The sequence below is a fragment of the Danio rerio genome, chromosome 22, assembly GCF_052040795.2.
Source record: "Danio rerio strain M-AB ecotype USA chromosome 22, GRCz13ab, whole genome shotgun sequence".
Classification (NCBI taxonomy): domain Eukaryota; kingdom Metazoa; phylum Chordata; class Actinopteri; order Cypriniformes; family Danionidae; genus Danio; species Danio rerio.
Window position 1 is genome coordinate 30,853,060 of NC_141042.1, and position 18,316 is coordinate 30,871,375.

General features: G+C 38.5%; 1 protein-coding gene and 1 long non-coding RNA gene across 3 annotated transcripts; one reads left to right on the top strand and one right to left on the bottom strand.

Annotated features, from left to right (window-relative positions):
- Positions 1 to 7,640: 7,640 nt before the first annotated feature.
- On the bottom strand, positions 7,641 to 8,387 carry LOC147831625 (leukotriene B4 receptor 1-like; the record flags this gene model as incomplete). The annotated part of the gene is made up of 1 exon (XM_087304836.1): positions 7,641 to 8,387. A coding segment is annotated over one exon (747 nt), but the record flags the coding sequence as incomplete, so codon positions are not given.
- Positions 8,388 to 12,085: 3,698 nt separating this feature from the next.
- On the top strand, positions 12,086 to 14,913 carry LOC147838571 (uncharacterized). Of its 2 annotated transcripts, XR_015522230.1 has the most exons (7): positions 12,086 to 12,142; positions 12,463 to 12,567; positions 12,818 to 13,047; positions 13,524 to 13,650; positions 13,827 to 13,912; positions 14,226 to 14,268; positions 14,366 to 14,913. It is a non-coding gene; the product is annotated as an uncharacterized LOC147838571 (long non-coding RNA). The 2 variants fall into 2 exon arrangements; XR_015522229.1 differs by lacking the exon at positions 12,818 to 13,047.
- Positions 14,914 to 18,316: the final 3,403 nt, after the last annotated feature.

Sequence of the window (18,316 nt, forward strand, 5' to 3'; positions counted from 1 at the left end):
TTCGTAGTCGTGGATCTTTGGGACAGGATGGCTCCGATACCGGAATTAGACGCGTCAATCTCCACAATAAAGGGTCGTGTAGGGTCTGGGTGACACAGGATGGGTGCCTCCGTGAAACGGGCTTTGAGTTGGCTGAATGCCCGAATGGCTTCCGAGTTTCACCTTAAGCGGGCATTATTGGCTTTTACCATTGTGGTGAGAGGGGCAGCCACTGAACTGAAGTTTCTAATGAACCGTCTGTAGAAGTTGGGGAATCCCAGGAAACGTTGTAATTGTCGGATGGTTTCAGGTTGTGGCCAGTGAGTAACAGCGTCAACTTTCTGCTGGTCCATAGCAACTCCATCGTGATTGATGATGTAACCCAGAAATGAGATACATGTCTGATGAAACTTACATTTGGATACTTTTGATATACCTTTGGTGTATAATTGATTCTGGATGAGGCGTTGTAGCACTGCCCTGACATGTTGAATGTGTTCTGGTAGGGAATTGGAATAAATCAAGATGTCGTCAATGTAGACGATGACCCACTTGTTGAGCATGTCTCGAAATATCTCATTTATAAAGGCCTGGAACACGAAAGGACTGTTAGCTAGGCCGAAGGGCATAACAAGATATTCGTAGTGCCCATTAATGGTAGAGAACCCGGTCTTCCACTCGTCTCCTTGGCGAATACGAACAAGGTTGTAAGCACTACGGAGATCCAATTTGGTGAAATATTGGGCTGAGCGGAGCTGTTCAAGTGCTGCTGGAACTAGAGGTAGGGGATAGCGGTATTTGATGGTTATTTCCTTCAAACCTCTATAATCGATACAAGGGCGTAAACTGCCATCCTTCTTCTTAACAAAGAAGAACCCAGCTGAAGCGGGTGACGTAGAGGGTCTTATAAATCCCTTCTCCAGTTCTTCAGAGATGTTAGAGTTCATGGCTTCGGTTTCAGGTTGAGAGAGAGGAAATATGCGACCACGAGGGGGTGTGGTGACGGGCACTAGTTCAATGGCACAATCATACTCACGATGAGGTGGGAGTTTGGTTGCTTTTCTCTTGTTAAAGGCTTCAAGTAAATCGTGATACATTCTGGGAACTTGACAGAGTTCAGAATCCTCCATACTAGATATAATGTTAATCTGGACGGGAGATACGGAGTGTAGGCATTGGGTTAGACAATTCTCGCTCCATTTTACAATCTCACCCGTTTTCCAGGAGACTTGGGGATCATGACGTTGTAACCAGGGGAGTCCGAGGATCACATTGTGTCGAGGAGAGTAGATAACGAGGAGGGAAATTTCTTCCACATGGAGAGTGCCTGTGCGAAGACATAACGGCAAAGTTCGGTACTTTATGTGTCCTTTCCCCAGGGGGCGCCCATCTATAGCAGTGATGGCTAGAGAGGAAGTACAGGAAGTTAGAGGGATGGAGTAAGCAGCAGCAAACTTGCAGTCAATAAAGTTACCAGCGGCTCCTGAATCGACCATTGCCAAAGTCGAAATTTCAACCTCCTTATACTTCAAACAAACAGGTACACTCATGGTGTCATTAGTGGCCGTGAAAACGGTGGTTGCACTCACCGGAAGTGCCTTAGGTGGAGGTTTATTGGGACATACGCTTTTCATGTGACCGGAAAGTCCGCAATACAGACATAGTTGATTCCGTCTCCTCCATTCACGTTCTTCGGGGGTCAGACGAGTTCTACCCAACTGCATGGGCTCCGTGGTAGTTACAGGGGATACAGGACTGGAAATAGCAGAGCATATGGGGTTACGAGTACGAAGCAAGGTGTCTAACCTGATTGACAGTTCGATGAGCTGATCCAGAGTTTTCCCCTCATCCCTACATGCCATCTCCTTTTGCAGTTCTGGTCTGAGAGCTTTTCGGTAGAGTGTAGTGAGTGGATCATCAGCCCAGCCTGTTTGCGCTGCCAGCGTGCGGAAGCGCAGAGCGAATTCAGCGGCAGATCGATCTCCCTGTTGTACACATAAAAGCTCCTCACCAGCATTACGACCTCCCTCAGGGTGAGCAAACACAGTGCAAAAGCGTTTGAGAAAGTCATTGAACGATGGGAATATCGGGGTACTATCTGGCCAGACAGCAGTAGCCCAGTCTAAAGCTTTGCCAGTGAGCAGTGAACATACAAAAGCGATTTTCCCATTATCATCCTTAAATAAGTAGGGTTGTTGGGCAATAAATAGTTTACACTGCAACAAGAAGCCTTTACACTTTGATGAGTTACCTGAGAATTAATCGGGGAAAGCCAAGCGTACTCCTGAAGCATTCTGAGTCTGGGTCTGTATGGGTTGAGTCGGAGAGTAGTTAGCGGTGAGTTGCGCTGTGGGAGCAGCTTGCAGGTTTTGCAGAGATCTCACCAGTTCATCTGTTAACTGAGTCAAATGGGTTAGTTGCTGTTCATGTGTGGTGAGTACCTGAGCTTGAGTGGTAACTTCCTGTGACAAAACCTGTATGGCTGCGGGATCCGTGTTGGGCGAAGTCTTCTGTAACGAGGAGACTGACACGGAGGGATCCATTATGCAGTATTTATTGCTCAAGTTCTCATTCACACACACAATATGCACTAACGTGCAGACACACAACAACAGTCTATGATGACAAGAGACTGGCGATAGATAGACACAGTGGGTATTACCAGGCATAGATCGAGGGCAGGCTGCTAATATCAGAGTCCGTGAACCAGGCGTGGGTCGTGGGCAGATAGCAAACATCAGAGTCCATATAACAGGCGTGGTTCGTGGGCAGGCAGCGAGTATCAGAGTCCGTATACAAAGCGAGGGTCGTGGGCAGGCAGAAGGCGAAGCAGAGTCAAGAGACAGGCTGGAGTAATACACAGGGAATCAGACAGGATTAACGCTCAGAAATGCTGGCCGGGGCTAAACAAGACTTCGCACTGAATGAGCGTTTGGTGCTGGCTTATAAATGGTACGTGGGTCATTAACGGGATTCTGTTCAGGTGTGCATGATCAGAGTGAAAGGATGATGTAATGCTTAGAAGTCCGGAGATGGTGGCCTCTGCTGGCCAGCGAGGGGAATGACTGGGACCGAGTCGGTGACACTCTGCCTGTATTAACATAAATGCTGTACTTTAATATAGCTTATTTTGATGAATTAGCTCTAACCTTTTACAGGTTTTTCTTTTTTTTCCGCGGTTATGCGGCATTATATTTCACACACATATGCAAGGTGACTGAATATGAAGTTAAAATACAAAACGTACTGAGCCATTAAGTAAAAACAAAAAACAAAACAACAGTTATAGCTACTTTAAAGGAGAACATTGACGTTTTGAAAAAAAAAAATGAACTGAACTGAAACTAAATTATTAAAAATAAATATGCGAGACTTAATTTATGTCCTGCTGCAAAAATATTTTTATTATACTTTTAGTGATCTGCTTAAGGTAGGTCAATTTATTTTTTCTTTTGATGAAGCAGCATTCAACTTAAGCTCTTTAGACCATGCTGCTGACCGTTTCTCAGTGTTTCACGTACTGTACGGCAATGTCTTTAAATAAATAATTTATTTAGGCCCATTTTCATTATTCATTTATTTTCATTCTTCGTTTATTATTATGTACAATTGTTGAGACATAAACGAGATAGTAAAATATAATCAACAACGAATATGGAAATAAAAACAGAAATAAAACATAAATGAAAATGTCTTGTCTTAGTCCTGTCAAAATAGCAAACACTGAACATCTTTCTATATTTAGGCTGCTTTATTTATTTATTTATTTATTTATTTATTTAAGACTACTTATTTGTACTAAATGTTGGTGCTTACATTTTAGTTGTCTTTTACTTCTTCAATTCTATTTTCCAAAACGAATCCTCTTTGCACTTAAAACGTTTACAATAAAGCGTGTTAACAAATTTTAAATGATTAATGAAGGAATTATAATGCTTTGACTTATTGTTTAATATCATTTACAAGCACAGTAGCTGCTGTATGGGCTATTTCTGTCCGTTCGCATCCCGTCCCTTTGCGCCCCCTGGCGGCTCATTCACAAACTGCGGTCATACACTAAAAACAGAGCGGCACCTATTTCAAACGGCGGCGGTACATGCTGCGGCATTAATAGCCACTTTGAACTCTCACCTACTGTACTTACGGTAAGCAGGTTTTTAGGTTAATCAACCGAGAGATCAGGTTTAGCAGATGGTAAGTTAACTCAGCTTTCTGTAATACTCCCCTGCACAAAAGATTTTTGAATTGACATGTTGGCGATTTTCTCAGATTTTGCCTTTGATAATGCATAATGTGTAATTGTTGCTTGCGTAAACAAGCAGCGATTTGCAACCACTTACTAATTGAAGCTAAGCAGGACTGAACCTGGTCCGTACCTGGATGGGAGTCAACATGGGAAAACTAGGTTGCTGTTGGAAGTGGTGTTAGCAGGGGACCCTCAACCTGAGTTCCGTATGAGTCCTATTCCCCCAGTGAAGTGAAGGGGACACGACACTGTTAGTGAGCGCTTTCTTTCAGATCAGACATTAAACTGAGGTCCTGACTCTCTCTGGTCATTAAATATCCCATGGCACTTCTTAAGAGTAGGGGTGTTACCCTGGTCTCCTGGCCAAATTCCCTCCATCAGCCCTTACCCATCAAATCATCGGCATCACTCGGCATTAGTCACTTACCTGACTTTTGTTGGTGAATCCTCTGGGAAAAAAGCAGCAGCCACCTGAAAAAATAAATAAAAGTAAAGTCTCCTATCAATATTTTGAACTTAATTAAGGAAATGGATTAACCTGATTTACTTAAGTTTTTTTATTTAATAAAAAATATATATTTACATATATACATTACACGCACCTACACCATATTTATGAAGTGGAAAGGTAGCCAGGTGAGGCAGAAGACGGTGACAATAACTGGATGAGTTTCACACTTCGGATGTGCCTGCAAAACCGGGTCTTGCGAATTCTTTGTAGGATACATACGTAGCTACCTAAGATCAATCCATATGGTATCAAGAATGCCAACAGAATTTCCAAACAGTGCTGAACTATCACCTAAAAAGACATAATCATCACTTAAAATGGTTTACTTTCATTTTTACAGTATGGGGGTTGCCTCTTTATTCTATAAAAATCTATAAATACTAATGCATTTTATTAGTATTTTTTTTTTGTCAATAACTATTTTTCCATCCACCTACAGTATTTGTTTTTGCCTTTTGAAACATCTTTATAAAAATGCTTAATGAATAGGCCAAGCTGTGCATACAATTTGAAAATGTGTATAAAAATAGTAGGATAAACTTTTTATCATACATTGCATTATTATCAAAAAGTCATGTGACTTTGTTTTAAGAGATTATGTGATAACAAAATGGTTGCAATAGGACCACATTTGTTAAGATCCAGGCTTGCAGATCGCTGGTAAGCATGCATCATCGCCAGGACCTCAATTCTGTCACCTAATGAACTACAAATCCTGTCATGCACCCCACACATACCTGTTTCTGGAACTCCGATGATTACACACACACACAGCTCGTAGTTGATCTAAGACTGATTACATGGATTATTTATACAGCTCACATTTCCACATGCTTGGCTGAGTCTTGTTGGTTTATCCCTGTAACATTATGAAGCAGTACCTGTGTCTAGTCTTTCAGTGTTCCTTGACCTTTGGCTTGTTTTAGTTGTCTACCCGTTGACCTCTGCCTGTCTGACATTTCAAAATAAAGCTGCATGTGTATCCAGGGGTGCTGCTAGGGTGGGAGTTAGGATGATTCTAAGGAACCACACCATTTTGGGGCCCCAGAGATACAATTAGGCTAAAACATCTGATTTGAGTTGAATATAACACTTGAGATTTTGTCTGAAACAGGTACGTCTGTACAGACATTTTTATAATCGGTCTATGTGTGATCACAAGGAGAACCAGATGACAGCCATGGAAAAGGAGGAATGTTTTGGAACAGTTGGGAAAAACCTGAGGGATGAGTTTGTTAAAAAAAAAAAAAGAGGCCATGCAATAGTAGGGACCCAGGTGGTTTTAATATTACAGTTTTACACTGATTTATATATTACAATTTTGAATTTAAAAGAATTTTAAAGTTACAAACTAAAATTAAGTAACAAATTATGTCTTTCCTTTAATACAGTTGAAGTCAGAATTATAACCCCCTTTGAAATGTTCTTTCTTTTTTTAAATATTTCTCAAATTATGTTTAACAGAGCAAGGAAATTTTCACAGTATGTCTGATAATATTTTTTTCTTCTGGGGAAAGGTTTATTTGTTTTATTTCAGCTATAATAAAAGCAGTTTATAATTTTTAACACAATTTTAGGATCAAAATTATTAGCCCCTTTAAGCTATATATTTTTTCGATAGTCTATAGAACAAACCATTGTTATACAATAAGTTGCCTAATTACTATAACCTGCTTAGTTAACCTAATTATCCTAGTTAAGCCTTTAAATGTCAATTTAAGCTGTATAGTAGTGTCTTGAAAAATATCTAGTCAAATATTATTCACTGTCATCACGGCAAAGAAGAAATAAATCCGTTATTAGAGATGAGTTATTAAAACTATTATGTTTAGAAATGTGTTGAAAAAAAACTGCTCTCAGTAAAAACAGAAATTAGGGGAAAAATAAACAGGGGGGCTAATAATTCTCACTTCAACTGTAACTGGAAAGGAATATATGAACCTATCATTTTACAATATTTTTACCATTTCTAGGCTTTATTGCTGATAATAGTCAGGAATGTTGGACCATTATTGCCTTTTTAGCTTATAAGTAGAGAACAGAAACTAGCCAGACAGTGATGTGTGAATTGTTGGTTGGGCAAAATAAATAAAAAAATGTCAGTATTTTCAGTAAGTGTACTTTTTTTTTTATTCTTGCCATAATAAAAAAATATAATTGTAGAGCAACCCATGTTCTGTTGCCATTAATATTTAACTTTAATAGGTAGAACTGCATCATTTTGATTAAAAAAAAAATAGATTTAAAAAATCTTGAAAGATTATAAAAATCTTCATAATAAATTATAAAAATAATAAAACCAATTAGTTAAAAAATCTTTAATGATATTAACAGTTTGACCTTCCGAAACTTACTACTTTATTGTTTATCCATCTGATTTTACTGTCTGTTTCTTTTAAAAGAATTTCTCAACAATGAACATTTATTCGTGTCATTTAAAAGAATATTTCAAAAGAACTCATCAAGTATAAAAGCCTTGTCCGATTCTTGAGGTGCTCGATGTGGCTCCAGGCGAAAGTATAAATCAGCCTTAAGATGTTTGTTTGTGTTTTCTGTAGTTCAATGGTGCATCTAACCTGTCTTTAGTACTGTTCAATTTGAATTCTCTTTATGTGTATGCCTGTTTTTTATATTGTGATATAGGTCTTGAATTTAATGCTTAATGGTCTTAAAAAGGTCTTAAAATGTCTTAAATTTGACATTATGATATCTGCAGAAACTCTGATTATGTAAAAGAGAAAGGCCCACTTTGGCTTCTTCTACCACAGCAAATGGTTATACCAGTTTAAAAGGAAGTGATGCATTTGTTATCTTTGACTTGTTAGATTGAAACTGTGCTTTTGTTTTGCAAATGTTTAATGCGATATTCCTTTCGTTGGAAAAAAAAACATAGCTATTGAGAAATTATCCAGAGAAGACTTGAAAAGAATGGACTTTAGCCTCATGTCTACCTTTCTGAGATACGGAATCTCGAAAAACTAAACTGCATAAGCAGATCAGCTGAAACAATGTTAAATAAAAACTACCACTACTAAAAAATGTAGTTTCTGAAAAAATTCTAAAATTTTTAATTATTGGAAATGGATGGTGTGAAAGAGAATGGCAAATGTAACTTACATCTTGTGCTTGTAGATGTTTACAAGCACAAATTACAATTGCTGGTTCTTGCTCTTCCCTGAAAGTGGTCCAGAAAACTGAATAAGGCACTGACACCCCAAGAGAAAGGATCCACACTCCTTCCAACACCTTAATGATTGTTCTCTGCTCTGTAAGGACCCCAGCATGTTTCCGCAATACTATAGCCACCATCCTGTGCAGGCTCATTAGTGTTATCAAAAATACAGACGCGTACATGTTGGCACTGCAGAGGTACAACGGTATCTTGCACAGCGGCAGGGTAAAGACCCAAGTGTGTTTTACCAAATAAACAATAAAAAAAGGTATTAAAAACATCAGGAATCCATCCGCGAAGGCTAGGTTTAAGATCAGGAGAGTGGTGATGGAACGCTGACGGGTTCGAGTCAGGATGCTCCAGATGATCAGCAGGTTCCCAGAAATGCCAATAAGTAGAAAAATGCAGAGAACCAGAGCCACTGTGATCGTCCCAGCGCTACTTCTCATGGCTGTGTCAGTATTATTGTTTGTATTATATTATTAATATTATTGATGTTGGAGATAAGCTGTGTTGTCAGGGTCTGAAGTGGTCTGAAAGAGCAGAATGGTCTTCTTCGAGAACTACTGCTGGTCTGAGTAATAGCTGAATCCATTATATCTCCAGGACCAACATCAATAGACACCAAATTATCTATTGTGCATTAGCGCAGATATCTGTTGATATGCTTTCAGATGAATTAACCAAGCAATATTTTACCAAAGTGCATTTGTGAGACTTTATAATGTGATCTTTATCTCAACCTGTTTCTTCTTTGACTAGACATGTGTTTCAGAGCAAACAAACTCAATGCCAGCCATCTGTCGGAAGGTCACTACCATCAAAGCATGTGATTTAAAAACATTTTACTAGAACAGATCGATATGAGATCAGAGATGCACAAAAAACATTATCTACCCTTAAAAGGGTGCAAATTACTACATTAAAGTTAAATTTCATCTACTCAAACTGTAAAAACGTGGTGCCAAGGACATCAAGATCTTGTGTTTGAGTCCCAGGGAATATATAAATAAATAAAGAAATATTCTCCAAACTGCAAGTCATGGTAAATTTGCAGGGATGCAAGAGTCAAAGTTCAGAAATGTACTGAATGGATGACTATAATGTATATGGTTGTTAAATCATGACGTATGGAATACTGTTTTCGAGTCCAAGTGACTACTCATTTGAATTGAGATAATATTCGTTTTTCACCACTTTTTAGTCAAATATCAGACATTAAAGTGTGTTTCTTATACAATCATGGTGCACACAACAGTCTCTAGATTGGCTGCGTCACAGACACCAATACTTTTTCATTCATTCATTTTCATTTCGGCTTAGTCTCTTTATTAATTCGGAGTCGCCACAGCGCGATGAACCGCCAACTTATCCAGCTCATGATGTACTAAGAGAATGCCCTTCCAGCCACAACCCATCTCTGGGAAAACACCAATATTCATTCATTCATTCATTCATTCATTCATTTTTTTTTTCGGCTTAGTCCCTTTATTAACCCGGGGTTAATAAATTATTGGGGTTTTCAAACAAATAACATTTACTTTAGGTTTCAGACATTCAACCACACATAGACTATTAGCGAAATATAATACTGATCTTTTGTAAAATACATGCTGATGACTATGGAGAAAACAGTAATAACTTTTTTTAATTATAATTGGACGAGTTGCTTAATTCACGTAAGATACACGCTAGGAGATGTTACTAGGACATTTACTCTATTCCTCTCCCTGTTAATCAGCCACTTGCTTTTGTGTATTTCAGGAGAAAATTATAAATTAATAAGTTGTAAATGCAGCAGCTTTGGTCTCTACTGCAGCTGATGTCAGTCCCAGATCATTATTAAGCCATTTAATTGATGAAATAAATGGCCTTATATCACATATTTGACATTTGGAATGTCGGACATTTCACAATGTATTTTGAAAGCTCTTGGCATCAAATGGCTGAATTGTGTGAGCTACAGTTTGGTCATTATTCCCTTAAGTCAGGGGTGTACAAACTCGGTCCTGGAGGCCCGGTGTCCTGGGCTGCGCCCGAAACCGACTATTACTCAGTAGGTACTGCATTAGAATTTAAACATACTACTCGCCGTTAGAAAAGTACGTTCTATACAGTATGAATATGAAATGTATGAATGGAATTCGGACATACTACATCTGCCATTTTGTCACGGTCACGTGACCTACCTGCAGCAGTTGCGTCGCTTCACTCGCATTCATGAATTCTCTCGCGGTGCATCATGGGATTGTGCACTACAGAATATCACTGGAAGTAGTAAGTCATCCGGGTACTTCTCGCTTACTGATTTTCGAATTCTCGCATACTGATTTTAGCGTACTGCATAGTGTGGAAGTATGCGGTTTCGGACATAGCCCTGGAGAGTTTAGCTCCAACCCTAATCAAACATACCTGAAGCAGCTAATCAAGGTCTTTCTAGGTATACTAGAAACTTCCTGGTAGGTGTGTTGAAGCAAGTTGGAGCTAAAGTCTGCAGGACACAGGCCGTCCAGGACCAAGTTTGGACACCCCTGCCTTAAGTATAACATCTGGTTTGTTGCGTTTCAAGCCCTTTCTGTTGGAAACCCCCTTTAGAGCCTACTGTAAAATCACAATACAAAATCAATCCTCCCTCAATCATATTTTAAATGTCCAGCTGTCACAACCATATTTTTGTTTACCAATCACAATTGTCCTAACTAGCCAAGCATGTTTAGCATCCTAATGGCATTTGTTTTATTTCAAGTGTGCATATTCTAAGTCAGAGGTTTTCAAACTGGGGTCCGCGGCCCCCTGGGGGGCCGCCAGATGGAGCTAGGGGGGCCGCAAAGAAATTTTAGATCAATGAGCCCACATGGATGAATTTTGTGTCCCGCATCATTCTGAAGGTTAATATATTTTTATTATAATTTGAGCTCAAAAGTACTGCAAAAATGAAGCTTTATGCTTATGTCATTTAAATGCAGTTGACACTTTCGTGACACAGGAAAAGAAGCGCAGCGGCCCGCCTCCGTGGACGGGGACTTTTATTGAATAATCGCTTCTGGCCAGGCGCTTCCTGACTGTGATTTTTGCCGCTTGTCTGCTGCACCAGACGGCGTTTACCTTTCACTTACGCTTACCTCTTTTACACTAAACAACTAAATGAATGCTCAGGTTTGACTGACTATATTTCAGTTAAAATACATGATCAATAAGAACATTATCGGTGGCTGAAAGCACTACCCTGTTTATGCATCTCGCATCTGAACCCTGCTCCAGTTCAAAGAGCAGCTGATGGTGAGCTAGATTACTAGACGACACCAGTGGCTACTGTGGGCAACACAAGCTATTTTAGATTTTAAAATGTAACCTAATTGTACTTCACCTTTAAAATAGAAAGTTTGAAAGTGTACAACCCTGAAATGTTGAAAATGTTCAACACTTAAAACTCAAATATAGAAAATTTGATGTGTTAAAGGAAATTTCAACCAATAGAATAGTAGTTCTATTAGTATTTTTTCAGCTTTTGTGGCACCAGAAATGGTATAAATTAGATTTTTTGAAATGGGTTTTTGAAGCATTCTGGCAAGAGTGGAACTTTAATTTGAACTAACAGGGCCAAACCAATAATCTAAATAAGTGGCCCAGAATTCCAACAGACTTCAAATTCCATCCCACCATCATGTATACAAGCCCCCATTTAGGCAGACATGTGATTTAAAGCGTTAGTTCACCCCAAAATGAAATTAGTCTAACCAAAATTACCTTTTTTGATCATTGGAACACAAATCTTAATAAAATGCATACCCTGAGCTATCGTAGAAGAAAAGTCAAAGTGTTCTTGGAGCTTCTTATGATTACAGCTGAACCAAAGGAGTCACAAGAAATGTTTTGACAATGTTTTTTGTTCTTTTTCTAGTCTTAGAATGACCATTGCTATGTATGGAGGATGAGAGAGCTCTTGGATTTCATCTAAAAAATCTTAAGTTGTATTCCAAAGATGCACAGCAAATTCATCAGAGTTAAATTCTCGGTGTTGAAGCATTTTAGAGTAAAGTGTTGACGTTAAAGAGTTAGATTTTGATAAATGAATATAATAAGAGTTAGAATTGATTTTATTCAGTGCGAAATCAAGGAGTTATCTTTTCTACACTTGGTGGTGTTATTTCCAACATCCGGGAATTCATGCAGCCCCAGTCACTGAAGAATTTTCCAGATGCCATTTTCCATCTGAGGTTTAGAACAGCAACTGGTGAGTCAAACTACCTAAATGTTGGTATTTTACTGACTTTCTTTAAGGAAATACAGTTGTAAACCTATTGTTAAGTTAATAACTTTAGAATGGAGTGACAATTTTAAACTTCTGTGGTTCATTCATGGTCGTTTGTGTATCTAGCTTAACTGCATTACTATTGACTTCTTTTCAAGCATGTTTTTATATATGCTCACGCATACATAGTGCATAAAAACATCAAATGTACATGTTCAACACATTTCTGTCACGCTTAATGCTATTTTGTGCGTTTTTACCCATCTGTAAAATAAAATCGACACTTCTCCTTTAATTCGAAGTAAACTAGCGAGGGAATCCCCGGAGCAGCCTAGCCTACTCTGCCTGGATGCTAACGGCAACACAGGACGGTTTCCATGAGCTCGGGAGTTTCTAAAACATATCTGGTGAGTAAATGAACATGCTTACTTGTAAAAGGCTTCCTGACTGAAACATGATTGTTTGTTATTCGTGTACGTTAATTTGGTTATTTTAAACACCGCAGCCCTTTTAAACTGGTTCATTCGTGGCCGTCCATATAACGTTAGTCCATAGACTCGTGTGATAACGTACGCTTGAATTATATTAAGTGTTGACAACCATTAAAGTCGGAATGTTAACATTAATGTCTTTAAATGACCGCGTTTGCACTTTCAGACATTTAACGTTACAGAAGTCTCCCGGAAGTTGCGGGACTAACGTTAACGTTATCCCGCAAATGCACAGAGACTCCCAGATGCCCAAGTAGATGCCCGCAAATGAATGATAATCTCCTGGAAATCGCGCGTCTCCCGCCCGGTCATTAAACACTTTGCACACCCCTCTCCACCGCATCCCTCCCAGCTCTTCAGGTACGTCGCGCGCAAGTCACCCCCACCGCTCTTCAGGTAAGTTACGTCGCGCGCAACTCATCCCATTGCTCTTCAGGTACTCATCTCTCCCGCTACCTCCCGCAAATCAACTCTGTATCCCCCGAAAATGACTTTTCCCAACTCGGGATGTCTGACGTTAGTAAGTTAGGCTATTTCTGTAGTCAGGAACATCTTAGTCAAGCTTTTTCTCCCACATGATATTGTGCTTAAAACTATAGGCTAAACTTAGCATGTACTGTACACAACATTTCCGTTTTATTAAAGACAATTTAGTGCGTTGTAAATAGCCACCTGTCTGTAAAATTAATCAACTGATTCATATTTGAGCAGCCTAATGATGATACAGGTTTGATTTGTAGATTTATTATCAATAATCAACATCTGAATCAAAAGATATCTGAAAAAGTGTGAGGCATACTTTGATGTTTATCTCTTTTATCTGAAGGTTAAGCATATGTGTTTGATACTAATGTGTTGTTGTTTTTTGACAGCCACAGTTCTCTATACAATAACATAAGACCCTGTGACGGTGGCTGATTAGAGACGGATGGTGTATTTCCAGAGTTGGTGAAATGACCAAGCACACCTTCTTGGTCATATGTGGTGATAATAATGAAGGTATGTTTGATAAAGTTCTGTATTTGTTTCACAATAAGCTGACAGGGTATTAGAGCATTAGAGAATAACAAATGACATGAAGGTGATAAGTTTTGTATTGTGGGTGAACTGTTACTTAAATAATGTTTTGCTCTTTGCTTTGCACTTTTCCTCTTCTGCTTATCCTAATATTTTAGATTATATTTGGACCTGAAACATCTGCTAGACTCCAGGAAAGGTGGCGTCAATACTGGACCTGAAAGGGCCTAACAAGTTGAATCTGGTAAAGAAACATGCACGCACGCACACACACACACACGCACACACACATGCACGCACACGCTTACAGAAAACTGTAGGTTTATGAATATTTTTTACACTGTGGCCAATATTTTGGGGAAGTCATCACTAAATGATATAAAAGATTTTAAGCTCCTCTAAATTTTGCTCCAAGTGTTGTGTTAAATTCAGGATTCTGGACAGACAGCTGCCTGTTTTTCCAGTTCTAGCCATAGTGGTTAACCTAATTGTTTTTGGAGATCCAACAGTGATATATGTGTTTTTTCTACTTTTCCATATCCTGTCACCTCAACCAGCTGGGAGAGTCAAGTTGTGGATCATCATGAAGATTTTCAAAAGGTGAGTTTAGATTTCTTGAATGTTTCATTTACTTTAAATGTTCTTTTAAATATATCATAGAATTTGATTGCAATTTGTTTTCAAACATTTTTCTTAGTCATGCTGGAGTCTTGAAGAGTTCTTAGATGAGCATCACCCTACAGTATATCCGTGCATCAGGAACCACCAGACGAGCGATCAGCAGCTGCTACATCGTCATGGATAAAAAGGTCATCCTGTGGCTGGGAAGCACTTCATTCACAGGACATGCTTGATGAGATTTCCTAGCTCCAGTTTGTTTTCACACAAGTTTACAGCATTTGTACCTTCATTTAAACTGCTGTGTTTGATATGGAGGACCAAGGAAACACCCGAAGTGAAAGATTTGCACGCCAAGTTGTTTAAAATGTAATTTCAGAAGAAAACTATGAGTTCAGAAGAAAACTATGAGTGACGATATATTGAACTTTCAAATTGCTCTGATGAAACATCAAGTTTGGACCAAAGGACTGAAACAGCCTTTTTGAGCACTGGTCATACATATTTTGTTGCTACTGTCTGTACTAATAAAACATTTAAAGCATATTTGACATTGTTGCATTTTAAAAACTGAATGAATTGTTGAAGTGGTGAATGTTTTCAAATAAAATGTTTTTTATTTTGTAATTTACAGTCTATTTGACCTTTTTACCATATTTACACTCAAGAGAGTTGAATAAAATAACAATATATTACACCAGGCGGTGTTAAATATAGTTACATATTTTAACTCTGCCCAGAGTTAAAATTAACCCTTTCTTCGGTGTCAATGTGCCAACCCTTTTGAAAGTGTTGATTTAAGTCTGTTTTGAGTGGACCCCATGAGACACTTTCAAAGGGTTGAAATTAACACCCATAGAGTTGTTTTGGGTCCCCATATTTTGCTGTGTGGACAAATGCCTCAGGGGTTTTAACGACATGAGTCACATGAGTGAGTAATTAACAACAGAATTTCCCTCTTTGTATGAACTAACCTTTTAACTAAAAAACAATGGCTAGGTGATTCCCATTCAACGACAAAGCAGGTCAGTGACAGAATTACATTACAGTAGACATGAAGAAGTTTTACTTTATTTAAAATTAAGTAAATTAAAACGTTAAAATACATAAACACATTTGTAGGTGCACTTGAACATACTTTAGAGCGTTTGTCTATGCTCAAATGGCCAAAATGTGGGGGTGTGATGACTTCCTGTTAGTGATGTGGTATGTAGTGTAAAGGACAGCGGTTTTGTTTCTGTTCAAATGACATGCATTATATATACTTTCAAGTTTGTGTTCAAACAAGTTCCTTGTTTGTGTACACAAAATTAATCTCTGACATTAAATACCTGCATGTATACTTTTTTCCCAAACTGTTTGCAGTGTGCGTTTAGCTCAAATAAAGTGTTATACTAAGCTCTGCACTTGACAAATAATGACTTGCATGGTCTTATGTTTGTCTCGACATGGTTATTTTTACACAGATTTCAAAATTGCTTCAGACATATCACCATGACAAGGTTTTCTTTACAACAACTGGAAAAAAAAAGCCAAGTAACCGTTTTTTCTGAACAGCAAAACAAACAAGGGTTAAACCACCAAGGCTTGCACCTCACTGGTGACCAAATGTGGAAAACATGACATAACTTGTTGGGGCCCACCACAATGTCTAAATCCTGCAAAGAAGTTAGTATGTGGGCATTTTCCATTAAAAACAACTGAGAATATCTCATTTCTGATGTGTCTTTATTATGTTATTCATCAAGCAAGCGTAATTAATGCATTTCATATTTAATACATTGGTGGTTGGTCAGGAAGAGGCTCTTGTGTTTATTATGTGGGCCATCTTTTGTTCAAACTCTTCACACACCAAAGAAAAGACCACTTCGGTATACTGAAAAAGCAAAACGTTCAGGTTACGTACATAACCCACGTTCCCTGAATAGGGAACTGTAACATATTGTAACCTGCATTCTGGAGATAAACATTCCATTTAACATTCCAGAAAACAATCTGGGTGAATCTGGGTGACAATAAAATCACTTGGCGACGAAAAGTCTGGCTTAGTAATCCGTGGTGACATGTTAACAAGTCTGGGAGACTTCACAGAACCACTCTCTGCCTACTTCAAAAGAACATGAAAGATAAGATAAGAAAGAAAAAAAAACCTCTTTAGCCAACGTTCTGCTCACAGACAAGACATTCCTCAAAATTAAACAAAGACATTTAGAACCCAAATCTCTTGTTTAATTTCATTTAACTTTTGTAATGTGTACAATCCCTGATATAGACTATACACATTCGTACTTTCAGGCCTTTTTAAAAGCATCAATGACGTAAGGATATGGGAACTATGTTAATGTACTTTTAATGTTGATGTACTTGTAGAGTGTTTGGTGTCAATAGAATGCCCTCGACATTTTACAACACATGATGCATAGTGCAAGACCATAACTCGCATTGCTTTATTCTTTAAAGCCCTGTATTAGATGCCTGTCCGCATGCTTTAGGCGGACACTCAAATTTGCATACGAGCAGCCCCTAGACAAAGGAAGGTTCGCGCGCAAACTTTCCCCTGAAATCATTGGTCAGAATGCTGTACGGGTTGTCACGTGACCCGCAGGTATAAGCACACTTCCCCCCAAACATCTGGGCAGAAAGAGAACGTCCCAAAAAGGAACATCATTTACGGTGGTCCCTTTAAGGGCCACACGGCTCTTCACAGCCGCATGGACTTTCCCGCCACGCTTTCTTTATTTTCCGGCAAAGTAAATTCAGTTTAAAGTTTGCGATCGTGTTCGTCCGAACTGCATTACAAACTCCACGCATCAAAGGACATCAAGAGTAGTTTTCACCACGACGGAAGAGAGACGCATAAGAGAGACCTCCAGACATGGAAGACCAGGTGATTTTAGTCATGCGATTAAGCTGTGACCCTTTTATCAAAAAGGTGTGTTTTATAACCTTGGTGGTCCTTAATGGTGCGTGTGGAACTGAAAGTTTTGTCACTCTTTTATCTGAAATCTATCTTTCCTAGCTTTACTATTTCTCTTTGCTGTTACCCGTTCTATAGACCCGATATCTCCACGTGGTTTACCTTTGTTTTATGTTTAATGTATGTTTGTGCGTTTGTGTGTTCGTTACGTCTGACTAGTCAATAAATTCCATTATAATCAAATGAATTGTATTGTTTGCCTCACGAGAAAATGTCACTGAAATACAGATTCCCCTGCCTAGCTATTATAAGTTGTTTAAAACTTTTGAATGATTAATCTACTTCACAAGAAGTAGCAATTAAATTCCCTATTTCTAAATGAATAGATTACCGTGTCCGCTCGGAAGAGCGGCGGCTCTGCTTGTGTTCGTTTGGTCAAATTAACAATAAATTGATCCGGAATATTAATGATTAATAATAATTCGTTATTGTTAATAATTAATATTCATAATCTGGGAATCCGCTCGGTCGCGCGAGCATGATCATTTACAATATGTTTGTTTGACCAAACTGACTGAAGCTTATAAGACGGAATATTAATAATTAAGAATAAACCATTATTGTTGATTATTAATATTCATAAAATGAGTTAATTTCATGTTACATATATTGGTGGAGAGAATGCGGGCAGTTTTCCAAACATTTTCTGTGAAACAAACTTTCCAATTCATTGTGATTTATTAAGTGCTATAAAAGAAAAAAAAGACCGCGAGAAGCATTTCCTTTTCTTCAAAGCTGGGAGGACGGAAAGCCTGCTCCAGCTATTCTGTTCACTAAACACAGCAGAGAGCTGCCCGTGTAGAGTGTAACAATTTAAACTGCAGTTCATATATATTTTGAATCGATTTTGCTGAGACGCACGTTCCGCAAATCATTTGAATATATTAGTGTGCCTGTCGGAGGAAAAGACGCCTCTCTCAGCGCTTGTAAGACAGTTTGGAAACCCCAAACCTGTCCGTTTAAAAGGCCTTTATAGCTAGAAAACCTCTAGACTATTTCTCCCGTGGTTTCAAACTGTTAGATTAGCTGCCTAACGTTTAACCTATTTGCTTC